The sequence below is a fragment of the Schistocerca serialis genome, chromosome 2 (assembly GCF_023864345.2).
Source record: "Schistocerca serialis cubense isolate TAMUIC-IGC-003099 chromosome 2, iqSchSeri2.2, whole genome shotgun sequence".
Classification (NCBI taxonomy): domain Eukaryota; kingdom Metazoa; phylum Arthropoda; class Insecta; order Orthoptera; family Acrididae; genus Schistocerca; species Schistocerca serialis.
Window position 1 is genome coordinate 1,024,479,452 of NC_064639.1, and position 14,617 is coordinate 1,024,494,068.

Here is a 14,617-nt window from a genome sequence, read left to right on the forward strand (position 1 = left end):
TCGCTCCCTGTATTTTACTCCTGCCACCTTCAGAATTTGAAAGAGAGTATTCCAGTTAACGTTGTCAAAAGCTTTCTCTAAGTCTACAAATGCTAGAAACGTAGGTTTGCCTTTTCTTAATCTTTCTTCTAAGATAAGTCGTAAGGTTAGTATTGCCTCACGTGTTCCAACATTTCTACGGAATCCAAACTAATCCTCCCCGAGGTCCGCTTCTACCAGTTTTTCCATTCGTCTGTAAAGAATTCGCGTTAGTATTTTGCAGCTGTGACTTATTAAACTGATAGTTCTGTAATTTTCACATCTGTCAACACCTGCTTTCTTTGGGATTGGAATTATTATATTCTTCTTGAAGTCTGTGGGTATTTCGCCTGTCTCATACATCTTGCTCACCAGATGGTAGAGTTTTGTCATGACTTGCTCTCCCAAGGCCATCAGTAGTTCTAATGGAATGTTGTCTACTCCCGGGGCCTTGTTTCGACTCAGGTCTTTCAGTGCTCTGTCAAACTCTTCACGCAGTATCTTATCTCCCATTTCATCTTCATCTACATCCTCTTCCATTTCCATAATATTGTCCTCAAGTACATGGCCCTTGTGTAAACCCTCTATATACTCCTTCCTCCTTTCTGCCTTCCTTTCTTTGCTTAGAAATGGGTTTCCATCTGAGCTCTTGATATTCATACAAGTGGTTCTCTTCTCTCCAAAGGCCTCTTTAATTTTCCTGTAGGCAGTATCTATCTTACCCCTAGTGAGACAAGCCTCTACATTCTTACATTTGTACTCTAGCCATCCCTACTTAGCCATTTTGCACTTCCTGTCAATCTCATTTTTGAGACGATTGTATTCCTTTTTGCCTGCTTCATTTACTGCATTTTTATATTTTCTCCTTTCATCAATTAAATTCAATATTTCTTCTGTTACCCAAGGATTTCTATTAGCCCTCGTCTTTTTACCTACTTGATCCTCTGCTGCCTTCACTACTTCATCCCTCAGAGCTACCCATTCTTCTTCTACTGTATTTCTTTCCCCCATTCCTGTCAATTGTTCCCTTATGCTCTCCCTGAAACTCTCTACAACCTCTGGTTCTTTCAGTTTATCCAAGTCCCATCTCCTTAAATTCCCGCCTTTTTGCAGTTTCTTCACTTTCAATCTGCAGTTCATAACCAATAGATTGTGGTCAGAATCCACATCTGCCCCTGGAAATGTCTTACAATTTAAAACCTGGATCCTAAATCTCTGTCTTACCATTATATAATATATCTGATACCTTTTAGTATATCCAGGATTCTTCCAGGTATACAACCTTCTTTCATGATTCTTGAACCAAGTGTTAGCTATGATTAAGTTATGCTCTGTGCAAAATTCTACCTGGCGGCTTCCTCTTTCATTTCTTCCCCCCAATCCATATTCACCTACTATGTTTCCTTCTCTCCCTTTTCCTACTGACGAATTCCAGTCACCCATGACTATTAAATTTTCGTCTCCCTTCACTACCTGAATAATTTCTTTTATCTCGTCATACATTTCATCAATTTCTTCATCATCTGCAGAGCTAGTTGGCATATAAACTTGTACTACTGTAGTAGGCATGGGCTTTGTGTCTATTTTGGCCACAATAATGCGTTCACTATGCTGTTTGTAGGAGCTAACCCGCACTCCTATTTTTTTATTCATTATTAAACCTACTCCTGCATTACCCTTATTTGATTTTGTATTTATAACCCTGTAATCACCTGACCAAAAGTCTTGTTCCTCCTGCCACCGAACTTCACTAATTCCCACTATATCTAACTTTAACATATCCATTTCCCTTTTTAAATTTTCTAACCTACCTGCCCGATTAAGGGATCTGATATTCCACGCTCCGATCCGTAGAATGCCAGTTTTCTTTCTCCTGATAACGACGTCCTCTTGAGTAGTCCCCGCCCGGAGATCCGAATGGGGGGCTATTTTACCTCCGGAATATTTTACCCAAGAGGGCGCCATCATCATTTAATCACACAGTAAAGCTGCATGTCCTCGGGAAAAATTACGGCTGTAGTTTCCCCTTGCTTTCAGCCGTTCGCAGTACCAGCACAGCAAGGCCGTTTTGGTTAATGCTACAAGGCCAGATCAGTCAATCATCCAGACTGTTGCCCCTGCAACTACTGAAAAGGCTGCTGCCCCTCTTCAGGAACCACATGTTTATCTGGCCTCTCAGCAGATACCCCTCCGTTGTGGTTGCACCTACGGTACGGCCATCTATACTGGCTGAAAAATATGAGACACGCAGGGAGAATCGCCTAAAGCTCGGATACCTTGTTATTTCGTGAGGCGTTCAATGTGTCGGAATGAGGTTTTCCGCGTATGATGGTGCACAGAGGATACATACGTAATCAAGTTCCGTATTTGTTCCTCTTAACACTTGTATCTATCCTTAAAATTTATTGTTTATTTCAAGTATCAGAATGGTTGCTGAACCTCTTGCGACGAATACGTCAGTAGTAGTGATTTTTATCATCTTATATTTTGAAGTGGTTATGATTTTTTTAAAGCGAAAGATGTACTTTTTAACAGCACTCAAATGTTCTTGAATAGGAGAGTACAGTGCGGAAATTTTTCTCTAAAAATTACGAGAACTGAGCTAAAATAGAAAGAGAAGGTGGCCGAAATCGGCTAACGCGGTGTAAACAGCCCCAGGTGGCGCTTTTACGCCAGTCTCCGTCATTGTATCCAGCCTTTCGAATATTTACGTGCTCCCATGTCCGCCCCCGGTAGCTGAGTGGTCCGCACGACAGACTGTCAATCCTAAAGATCCGGGTTAGATTCCCGGGCGGGTCGGAGATTTTCTCCGCTCAGGAACTGGGTGTTGTGTTGTCCCAGTCATCATCATTTCACCCCCATCGACGCGCAAGTCGGCGAAGTGGCGTCAAGTCGAAATACTTGCACCAGGCGAACGGTCTACCCGACGGGAGGCCTAAGTCACACGACATTTTATTTTATATCTATTCCCACAAAAACTGCTCACTTAAACTACGGACGGCCAAAAATTCTGCAAGTATTTAGTGCCTTCGCTCGCATGGTGAGTTCTATCACCTGGGTGCACATTCCCCCACTATCACTCTATGCTGTCTTACTGGGCAGAGCCGGCCAGAGTGGCTGAGAGGTTCTAGGCGCTACAGTCTGGAACCGAGCGACCGCTACGGTCGCAGGTTCGAATTCTGCCTCGGGCATGGATGTTTGTGATGCCCTTAGGTTAGTTACGTTTAAGTAGTTCTAAGTTCTAGGGGACTGATGACCTCAGAAGTTAAGTCCCACAGTGCTCAGAGCCATTTGAACCATTTTTTACTGGGCAGAAAGAGAGGAGGGGGGAACTGCGAACGTTCCACATTTAGATGGTAATGCAGTCGTACACGGAACACTGAATATCTTGCATGTGGTTGTGTTTCATATTTCATAACATACATCACAAACAAAAAAACTTTTCACTATTTTTAATTCTTTCTAGAGCGCTGAAGATATAATAAAATTTATATCGGGCGCAAAGTGTCGGCATACGGACAGACACAGCCAATATTGAAGATTTTTGACACTTCGGTTGCCACGTAATTGTGGCTCATTTAGTTTCAGAATAGAGAAATGCCTTTCACCGAGATTTCTTGATCGCAAGATTGTGTCACGTTTGCATCCTGTTCGTGGTGGAAACAACATAGAACTCCTGGAATGTTTTACCTTAAAACAATTTGTCTTTTAAACAGGAACTCCACCGCACATCAATGGTTACGTCTGCACATATAAACAGTTGCTTCCAACTGGCAAACAGTCTCGAAAACAGCTTAAAAACAGATTTAAGACAGACAGTCTCCTCAAAGCGTTTAGAATGCTATTCCTGCAATTCTTTCAACACCACAGTCAATTATCCAAAATTCGTGTTTTGCCTTAATCTAGTAAGCTAGGGATACGGGCGGATTTTTGTCAGAAGATGCCCCTTCCACAATGCTATTTCATTTTTGATTGAATCTCCACCAAATTACAAATAAGTTGTTTTTCATCTTGCAGCGTTTCAATGTGGGCAGTGTGCGATCCATTATGGCTAATTTTCGTTCCTGCTTTCCTTTTTCCTTCGGAATCTCAACAACAGTGAGTCTTAAATCGAAAAATCGTTCGACGCATCCCCCTTAACATAACCACTGGTTTCCAGAATGAGATATTCACTCTGCAGTGGAGTGTGCGCTGATATGAAACTTCGTGGCAGATTAAAACTGTGTCCTGGAGACGAGGTACTGGCAGAAGTAAGGCTGTGAGGAGGGAGCCTGAGTCGTGCTTGGGTAGCTCAGATGGTAGAGCACTTGCCCGCGAAAGGCAAAGTTCCCGAGTCCGAGTCTCCGTCGGGCACACAGTTTTAATCTGCCAGGAAGTTTCATATCCAATGGTCTTTGGAGTAATTTATAACTCTCCATACTCTTCATTCAGCTCCACCAGAAACGATGAAATGATGCGTGGAACTGCAGAAAATTTACTATTTATATCAAGGAACAGGCGACGAAATACTGACACTACGACTTTTCTTTGAAGATACGTTAAGGAAAGGCAAACCTATGTTTATATTATTTGTAGACTTAGAGAAATTTTTGACAATGTTGACTGGAATACCGTCTTTGAAATTCTGGGGGGAGTAGGGGTAACACACAGGGAGCGAAAGGCTATTTATAACAGGTACAGAAATTAGGCGGTAGTTGTAGGAGTAGAGGGGCAAGAAAGGAGAGCAGCAATGGAGAAGGAGAGAGACAGGGTTGTAGCCTATCCCCTATGTTATTCAATCTGTACGTTGAGCAAGTAAAAAATTTGGAGTAGGAATTAAAGTTCATGGAGAAGAAATAAAAACTTTGAGGTCTGCTGGTGATATCGTATTCTGTCAGAGACAGCAAAGAACCAAGAAGAGCAGTTGGACGGAATGGACAGTGTCTTGAAAGGAAGACATAAAATTCACGTCAACAAAAGCAGAATGAGGATAATGGAATGTAATCGAATGTCAGTGATGCTCAGGCAGTTAGATTAGGAAACGAGACACTTAAAGTAGTAGATGATTTTTCTATTTGGGCAGCAAAATAACTGATGACATATAAAATGTAGACTGTCAATGGAAACAAAAGCGTTTCTGAAGAAAAGAAATTTGTTGAAGTAGAATACATATACAGCAAATCTTTTCTGAAAGTGTTTGTATGGATTTTAGCCATGTATAGAAGTTAAATATGGACGATATACAGTTTAAACAAGAAGAGAATAGAAGTTTTTGAAAATGTGGTGTTACAGAAGAATGTTGAAGATTAGATGGGTAGATCATGTAACTAATGAAGAGATACTGAACAGCAAAGAAATTTGTGGCACAACCTGACTAGAAGAAGGGATTATTTAATAGGACACATCAAGGGATTACCAATTTAGTACTGGAGGGAAGTGTGGAGGGTACAAATTGCAGAGAGAGACCAAGAGATAAATACAGTAAGCAGATTCTGAAGGATGTAGTGTGCAGTACTTACTCAGAGATGAAGAGGCTTGCAGAGGATAGAGTAGAATGGAGAGCTTAATCAAATCAGTCTTCGGGGTGAAGACAACAACGACAACGTCACCAATATTATCATGTGAGCCATGCCTGGTAATTTAGCATACTGTGCTTCTTTACGTACAGAACAATGAATCCAGTACAAATCGTTTATCGCACGTTGCAATTTTTTGGCTTTTCATCATCAACTAAATCCTTTAATTCTTTTTGCATGATGTTGTGTTGTCGTTCAGCGCAAATTTGCAACACCTGTTGATTATGCGACGTACAACAGACATTGAGAATTCTCATCCTCTCTTCCGTGATTCCCATGCATTTTTAAAGATTGGGACGATAGATTGCTGGGCTGACTCTTTTTGTGCGAATAATCAGTGGAACAATAAATAGCGAAGGATAAAATACTCTCTTCGTTCACATGAACCGTTGGCTATGAGAGCAGCATATCGGTACAGACAACGAAATGCGTTCCAACATACTGAATGGGAAGAAATCGCAGGCCGCTGCCTTCTGTGACGATGTTATTGGAAAATGGTACCACACTATAACAAACATTTAAATCAGAGTGGCAGCTTTGTAGAGTATCTGGAAAGTGTAGTTAAATAATGTAAATAAAACACTTTTCTGTTTAAGACATAAAGAAGTTAGGCATTAGCTGCCAGTGGTCATTGATTTAAATCAACGAGGAAAGTTGAAAATTCGCGCTGGACCGGGATTAGAACCTGGGTCTGCTGCTTACTAGGCGTACGCACTGACCTTTATGCCATCTGTACACAGTGGCCATTGCAATTGCACGGACTACCCTAGCTCGCCTCCTATCAGTTCCAAATTGCCACACATTACTGATGTAGTGACCCTTGCCCTTTATCATCAGCACTCGCGGTATTTCGCCGATTACCATTAAGAGTTCGAGCTCCATGTGCGTCTGCACTGAAGGGATCATTGGCCGTCTTCACCTTAAGTATATGAAAGGCTTATTTCAATAGTGGTACAAGTACATTATCTCCACGTTTCTGCCTATAATGCTTCTGCTATTAACGATCCAAACAAACAGAAAGAAAGGTTCATCTCTAGCAAGAAGCCATATGCTTGAATATTTCTGGTATCTCAACTGCATATTTTTGAGCGCTCATTTAACTTCTGTATCTCACAATGAACAAAAATGGACTTGTACCACTATTGAAACAAGCCCTTCATATGGGTGGTATCTGTTCATTCAGGCTCTCGCATCGGTCGTCTGCTGCCACAGCCAATTAACGTCAGATTTCGCCGCACTGTCCTAACGGATAGGTTCGCCGTGCGTCCCAAATTGATTTTTGCGGTTATTTTGCGCAGTGTTGCTTGCCTGTTAGGACTGTCAACCCTACGCAAACGCCGTTGCTCTCGATCATTACGTGAAGGCCATTGGCCACACATCGTCAGTGGTAAAAGGTAATGCCTGAAATTTTGTATTCTCAGTACACTCTTGACACTGTGGAGCTCGGAATCCCTCAAAGATTTCCGAAACGGAATGTCCCATGCGTCGAACACCAACTAGCATTCCGCATTAAAAGTTTGTTAATTCAAGTCATTTGCCCGTAATCACCTCGGAAACCTTTTCATATGAATCTCCTGGGTATAAATGACAGCTGCGGCAACGTATTGCGTTTTTGTACCTTGTGTACGCGCTAAAACCGCCATCTGTATATATGCATATCGATACCAAGTGACTTTTTCTCACCTCATTGTAAAACCAGTATGTGTGTCCCACGATTGAAAATTGCGACACTGAAGTAACAAAAAAAGTATTTTGAGAAGTCTGAAATAACTTGAAATAGGACTATAGCATTATAAACAGTAAATAACACTCCAGAAACGCAGTAAGATATAATGACTTTCAGTACGAGGTAGACGAACAACCAAAAAATGAAACAGGTACTGTTGTTTGCAGAGAAGAAGCTGTAGTAAGATATAATGACTTTCAGTACGAAGTAGACGAACAATCGAAAAATTAAACAGGTACTGTTGTTTGCAGAGAATAAGCTGTAGAATGTGTCGTGCATAGAAAACTACTGGCATGAAACAGTTGATAACGTTGTGCGAGTAACAATGGAACTGTCATCATTGTCTAAATTGTATTGTAGGTCTGATTTTCAACACAAGAGGAACAGGTAATATTTTGTAGCTCATCCGTGTAATGTCTTGTTATACATGTGAAATTTAACGCCTAATAATCACCCACCCATGTCTACACTTTCCACAATATGGTATAATTTTATTACAATTTTCACACAGAATTACAAACAATTTTCTTTGTGCTTCCCTGCTAAGAGAACACATCATGGAGTCACCAAGAGCTGTCTGAATGTATTTGTATCTACTATAATGATGGAACATGAAGAAATAGAATAAAATTTGTGTTATAGCTGGGACTGGCACCCAGGTGTCGTTGCTTGCGAGGCAAGTGTGCTAACCATTACACAACCATAGCACTGTAGCTAACTGAGTTGTGTGGACTGCGCTAGTCCAGTGCCCTCCCTAACACAAACTTCACATCTTCAGCTTATTTCTATCGGGGAGGGCACTTGACTAGGGTAGTACATACAACTCTGGGGTGAAATGGCTAGCACACCTGCCTAGTAAGCAGCTGGATTCAAGTCCGGTCGATGGTAAAAATGTTGATTCGTTTCTTTATCGTAGATAAAGAGGAGGCTCAAATGTCTCAAGGAAAATTTAATTGTATCAGATTCAAAGTATTTGTATTTATGAAGAGACATCAAGATCAGTATCGATCAAGCAACCAACCTCAAGTCACAGATTAACAGTACATCAAACCACATATCTAATTGTCTTTAACCACACAATTTGTCACATATACTCGCATCTATTCAAAATGGTTCAAATGGCTCTGAGCACTATGCGACTTAACTTCTGAGGTCATCAGTCGCCTAGAACTTAGAACTAATTAAACCTAACTAACCTAAGGACATCACACACACCCATGCCCGAGGCAGGATTCGAACCTGAGACCGTAGCGGTTGCTCGGCTCCAGACTGTAGCGCCTAGAACCGCAAGGCCACTTCGGCCGGCTCGCATCTATTTATTATGTACACTGCGTGAAAAATACGTGAAGCACCCAGAAGACATCGTCAGATGTTAATGTAACTTCTTATACTTTCACACTATTGGCGGGCATGTAAATGATCAGAGTTTCAGTGGACTGTGGCAGGAACAATGGCTACCAGAGATCACTCACGTTTAATTTTGTTAACAGGCCTGGTATAGTATATAAGGGGCCTGAAGAGCCTCAGATGTTGAGTGATCACTGTGAAGGACACGGAGAACATGCGAATTCATGTAAGACAGCGTTTTCAACACCTGATAGAGTTTGAAAGGGACCTCATTGTGGGTCTCCATTTGGCCAGCTGAATGAATTGTGCAGTATCCAGATTTATTGAGTAGTTGGGTGTGACAGTGGTCCGATGATGGACTGCATGGGAACGTGAGGACAGGCATATTTCTCGTCAGTTTCTGGCTGATCACGTCTATCCACCAAAGGGAAGACCACCGTGTTGTGCAGCAAGCGCATCGTAACCTCTTCACACCTGCACCTGCTACTCGAAAACAAATGTGTAGGCTGCTGTGAACACTGCACCACAAATGGCTGACTTTGGAGTGTAGCCTTGACCCTGAAGCATTGGCTGCTTATGGTGTTTTCACCAATATGTTCACCAATGAATAATGGTTGCGCACCACCCCAGATGACAATCGTCGACGGGGGTGGTGGTGACTTGGATAGAGGTTACTTGTGTTCTCAAGTGTTATCTGTCATGTGACACTGTCGTGGTGCCATTTTTCAATAGGTCCTCCATTCACGGCATATGTCTCTTAGCTGTCTCCGATGTTAAGACACTCCATCCATCAGCAAGATCCGCAGATCTGATCCTAATGGAAGATGTCTAGGATCAACTCGGACGTCAACTGCCTTCCAGTACCAGTATCCTAGACCAAGCAGCCTCAGCAGAGGTTACAATAGGCTTATGACAGCTTTCAGTGCGTGTATCCAGAGCGAGTGGAACTTCACACTGATAAATGAGCACGTACTATCAAGTTCTTTGTAAATTTAACTCAATTTTTTAATTTCTGGTATTACACACTCCCTCAACCCGTGAAGTTTCATTTCGTTTCATCCCTCCCTTCTGGGTGCTTCACTTGTCGGGCAGTGCGTTATGCATGTGACGCGAGGGAACTTCCTTTCACGTGATGTACCGTTAATCCGTCGTCACCGGAGAGAAACTAGTTCTCTGTGTATACATGTTAGAAAATCTTTTAGTGGTTACACAACGTCGTTCTGTAGATAATAATAAACAATAATTCACTGAAAATGGCATAGAAAGGGTTGAGACATGTTTAGGCAAAGCAAAAATAAACTAAAGGTGCTTGCTTGAGGCGAAATTTCACTTCAGTTTTTCCCTGAAATCACTAACAGTTAGAACAGCATATTCTAAAAATATCTCCTTCCTCTTTAATTTAGGTACATCATTTAGAAATGTACTTTACGAGGGTCATTCTAAAAGTAAGAATATTTGTCTCTGCAGACATTTTTATTCAGGTTGAAAGTTTGTTTTAGAATATATTTTGATATGTTTTTTTCTTTATTTTGTACGTAATTGCTGTTGAAATTTAAATATTTGTCGTAGCGCTCCAGGCACTCTCCTGTGCATTTTGGACACTCATTTGCCGCCAAGTTGTTGAACCAGCCGCTAATTCGCCTTTCAGTTAATTATCATTTCCACAGCGTTTTCTCCCCAAACCACCAATAATAATTTGATCGTGTAATTTCAGGAAAGCTCAAATTCAGTCCACTAATAGCGAAACGGCTATCGTGTTGATTTGCTCCTCAATCCTTGACGTGAAATCGTCAGTCACAAATGAAGGTCGGCCTGATCATTCTTCGCCATTCCACCATTTTCGAACTGAAGCTTCATCGTCAAATTTCCATAAACTTCGATATCTGACTGTAAATTTCAATTCGCTGGAATTGTTTGCAATCAGCAACCGTATTACACCACAAACCAAATAAAACTCCGTCGTCAGGCCACGAGTGGCCTACCGGGACCATCTGACCGCCGTGTCATCCTCCGTGGAGGATGCGGATAGGAGGGGCGTGGGATCAGCACACCGCTCTCCCGGTCGTTATGATGGTATTCTTAAAACAAGCCACTATTAATCGGTCGAGTAGCTCCTCAATTGGCATCACGAGGCTGAATGCACCCCGAAAAATGGCAACAGCGCTTGGCGGCCTGGATGGTCACCCACCCAAGTGTATACCACGCCCGACAGCGCTTAACTTGGGTGATCTCACGGGAACCGGTGGAACCACTGCGGGAAGCCCGTTACCTTCCACAAACCAAATACATATAAATTTTTGTAACACGTTTTAAAATCTCATAAATAACCAGTAAATGACCGTTCTGTCTCACTGTTAGCTTCATACAGGCGACAACGATTAGGAAGATCTATGACAAGGAGAGGTGGGAGGGATTTTGGGTGGGGGGGGGGGGTGCGGGGAGGGGGCGGAATTGCGCGGGTCGCCGGATGATAGCGTTCTTTATTTTTAGAATGACCCCCGTATTAAGCACAACACTAAGACGGAATATTCGTGGAAAGTGACAGGAGGCGCTGACCTGCTCGATACCGAGTCCGTGCGCGTGCTTGAGGTACGTAGGGCCGTAGGTGAGCAGCGTCATGAAGACCCAGACGGAGCCGACGTTAGAGATGGCCAGCGCCCACATGGGCAGCGACGTCGCCATGCGCCGCCACGGCACCGCAGGCTGCACAAGGAGTTAGCTCTGTAAGCAGCCACTCAAAAAAAAAACAAGCTGAAAACAACATTCACAAGGTGAACACGTGATAAAAACCAACACATGTCCGCTCATTCATTACACTGAAATCACCTCGCACACGATACTAGCAGTAATCTCACACTTTTCACAGATGATGTGGTAATCCACCAGGAGGTTACAATTAAACTGACGATGTTCCGAGTACTGCAGTGCGGGCTGTATACATCGCAGGATGCTGAAACAACGTAGGTATGTTCATTAATTGAGGGGCTGAGAGAACAAATGGTGCACGTGACATTTAACAAGAAAACGACTTAAGCCGAGCATTTGCCAAGCTTGAAATCACCTCGCAGACAATACTAGCAGTAATCTCACACTTTTCACAGATGACGAGGTAATCTACGAGGCGGTTACAAATAAACTGACAATGTTCCGAGAGCTGCAGCGCGGGCTGTATAAATCATAGGATGCTGAAACATCGTAGGTATGTTCATTAATTGAGGGGCTGCGAGAACAAGTGGTACAAGAGACATTTAACAAGAAAATGAGTTAAGTGAGCGTTCGGTAAGCTAAAGTGTGGAACTCTTCAGGGTGAAAGAACTACACGCGATTTCCTGGACAGTTCTGCACTCTATGATGATTACGTTTAGGGAATAATACGGTGCCTGGAAGCCATTTAGAATACAACTAGTAAAGTGGAATGGCGGACGAAAGGAGAATTGTTGCTGTCTTTAATGAAGGTTCAGGTATGCATTTTTAAATTCAGAGTGAAAGAACTACACGCGATTTCCTGGGCAGTTCTGCACTCTGTAATGATTACGTTTAGGGTATAATACAGTGCCTGGACTCCATTTAGAATACAACTAGTACAAGTGGAATGGCGGACGAAAGGAGAATTGTTGCTATCTTAAAGGAAGGTTCAGGTATGCATTTTTAAACTAGTGCAACGGCCTCAGTATATGGTTTTAAGATTACCTATAGCAGTATTTAATGCATGTTTAAATAAGCTCTGTTTTGAAATAATGGTTGCACGTCTTGAGGCGAAATGAGCATATTGGCATTATAGATCACAAGTTCCTTGAATCTGGCCATACATGCATGGAATGTGATAATGCATAGAAACACTTGGGAATATTTATTTGTTCCCAAGACAGGATGGAAGCCTTAAGTCTCCCGAAGTGGAAATGAAAATAATTAAAGCCATGGATGACATTGCAAAGGACGAAGTCATTGAAGACACTCAAGGAAACTAAATATAATGGAGGAATATTAGTACGCTGAGACTCAGCGAAGACAATTCTCTAACAATGCACTTAAATTATTCATTAAAACGTGATCTTGAGTTTATTGAAGCGGATTTTAGGAGGCCAATATTGCTCGCCTATCAATAGCTCTTCTGGAGCCTTAGCATCAAGATGAGTACGAGATAATTTTGGGAACTGGAAAAATCTTGAGGAAATAAAGAACTGTATCCTTCCAACGTATCATGAGTTCTATAATAAAATATCTCACTTCCAGACAGCAGTTACGATGCATGTAAGAAGAATGAGAGGAGAAAGGAAAGGACGTGGTCAAACAAGGGGAAGAGAAAGACTGTAAAATGCACAACACAGTTGTACAGTATGACGTGTATAACCGCAGGAAAGACATTCTTCAAGAAATACCACAGAAGGAAACGTTTGTGAATCTATTTTAAGTACTGACTGTTGTAGGGCTATAGAAAGTAACATTCAATAACATCTCGTACACGTTGAAACCACGCGAATACATTTGCGTTTTGGTATTTTTACTTTATTCTCATTTTACTTTTTTCAGATTGTTATATTAATTTTGTATTAATTACGAACATATTCTTATTCTGTAATGAGCATGTATTGTACCCTGAGAGTCCTTTCCATTGTATCAAAAACGTCTTCATAATAAAGCACACTAAAGAAAATGTTTTTCCACTTATACCTGTGTAACAATAAAAACTTTTAAGATACAAGGAGTATAAATATTTTAATATATTATAAAAAATGATGCAGAAGCACTACAAACTCGAACCATACCTACAGATACACACGGACTAGCCGACCATTACAAAAAAGTTCAAATATTTCGATAGTAACTCACATAATTTATAAATAACTGTTCAACTTTTGGCAGTCACTTATTCTGTTCGTATCAGCAAACACTGGTACCACTTGTACTCTCAGCCACTCCATTGGTGCGCTCGTATGCTGAAAAAATAATAATAGTTCAACTTTCTGCAATCAGATGAATATATGCCGCTTTAAGCTATCAGAATGCGAAATGATTCCTGTTTTGACGTCAGTATGCTCTTTGCCGCTTGGTGACGCGTGCTGATATCTTTTGTAAAGAGAGTGTTTGTGTAAAGGCTTAAGACGGTTGGAGATTTCACTACGAAGTGCAATGGCTGTTACGAAGAAAGTTGGTGCAATGCTGGTAAAGTTGTTGCAACAGAATGGCAGCAACAGCAGCAGCGCAGCATTGCGGGAATACTGCAGATGGGAACACCTGCGAAGAGGCCTCATGTCAATAAATGGGCTAAGGAACATGGTAAAGAAATCTGAAGAAACAGATGACTTAGGTTGTGGAGTTCACAGTTCAAAAGATTTTGCGGCGCATTTTACACCGGCATCCCTACAAGGTTCATAATGCGCAGCAAATGAAGACCCAAGATAGGGTACAGCGCTATGACTTTTCCCTTCGTTTTATGGCACGCATGGAAGTGCATGACATGTGGCCAGGAAATGTTCTTTGAACGGATGACGCACATTTTACTCTGTAAGGTGCCGTCAACGTACAGAACTGTTGAATTTGGGTTTTACTCCGCCACATGCTGTGCAAGAACATCTACTGCACTCAGCTTATGTGATTGTATAGTGTAGTTTCCCTGGTGTGGTTTCCCTGGCTCCTTAATTCCCGCCGGCCGAAGTGGCCGTGCGGTTAAAGGCGCTACAGTCTGGAACCGCAAGACCGCTACGGTCGCAGGTTCGAATCCTGCCTCGAGCATGGATGTTTGTGATGTCCTTAGGTTAGTTAGGTTTAACTAGTTCTAAGTTCTAGGGGACTAATGACCTCAGCAGTTGAGTCCCATAGTGCTCAGAGCCATTTGAAACATTTGAACCTTAATTCCCGGTCAGTTTTTCTTCGAGGAGATGACACTTCGCGGCCCTGCTAGGTGTACAGTGATATCTCCATGTTGTAGGGACCTCCTTACGCAACACGTGATTCCATCATTGCAAGAATG

The 14,617-nt window shown here is 42.0% G+C and overlaps 1 protein-coding gene across 1 annotated transcript in view; it reads right to left on the reverse strand.

Annotated features, from left to right (window-relative positions):
• LOC126458433 (sialin-like) overlaps window positions 1-14,617 on the reverse strand; it is a 477,095-nt gene that overhangs the window by 92,434 nt on the left and 370,044 nt on the right. The window contains exon 7 of the mRNA XM_050095488.1: window positions 11,203-11,349. Within this exon, the coding sequence (XP_049951445.1) occupies window positions 11,203-11,349 (147 nt within the window). The remainder of the gene's footprint in view (window positions 1-11,202; window positions 11,350-14,617) is intronic.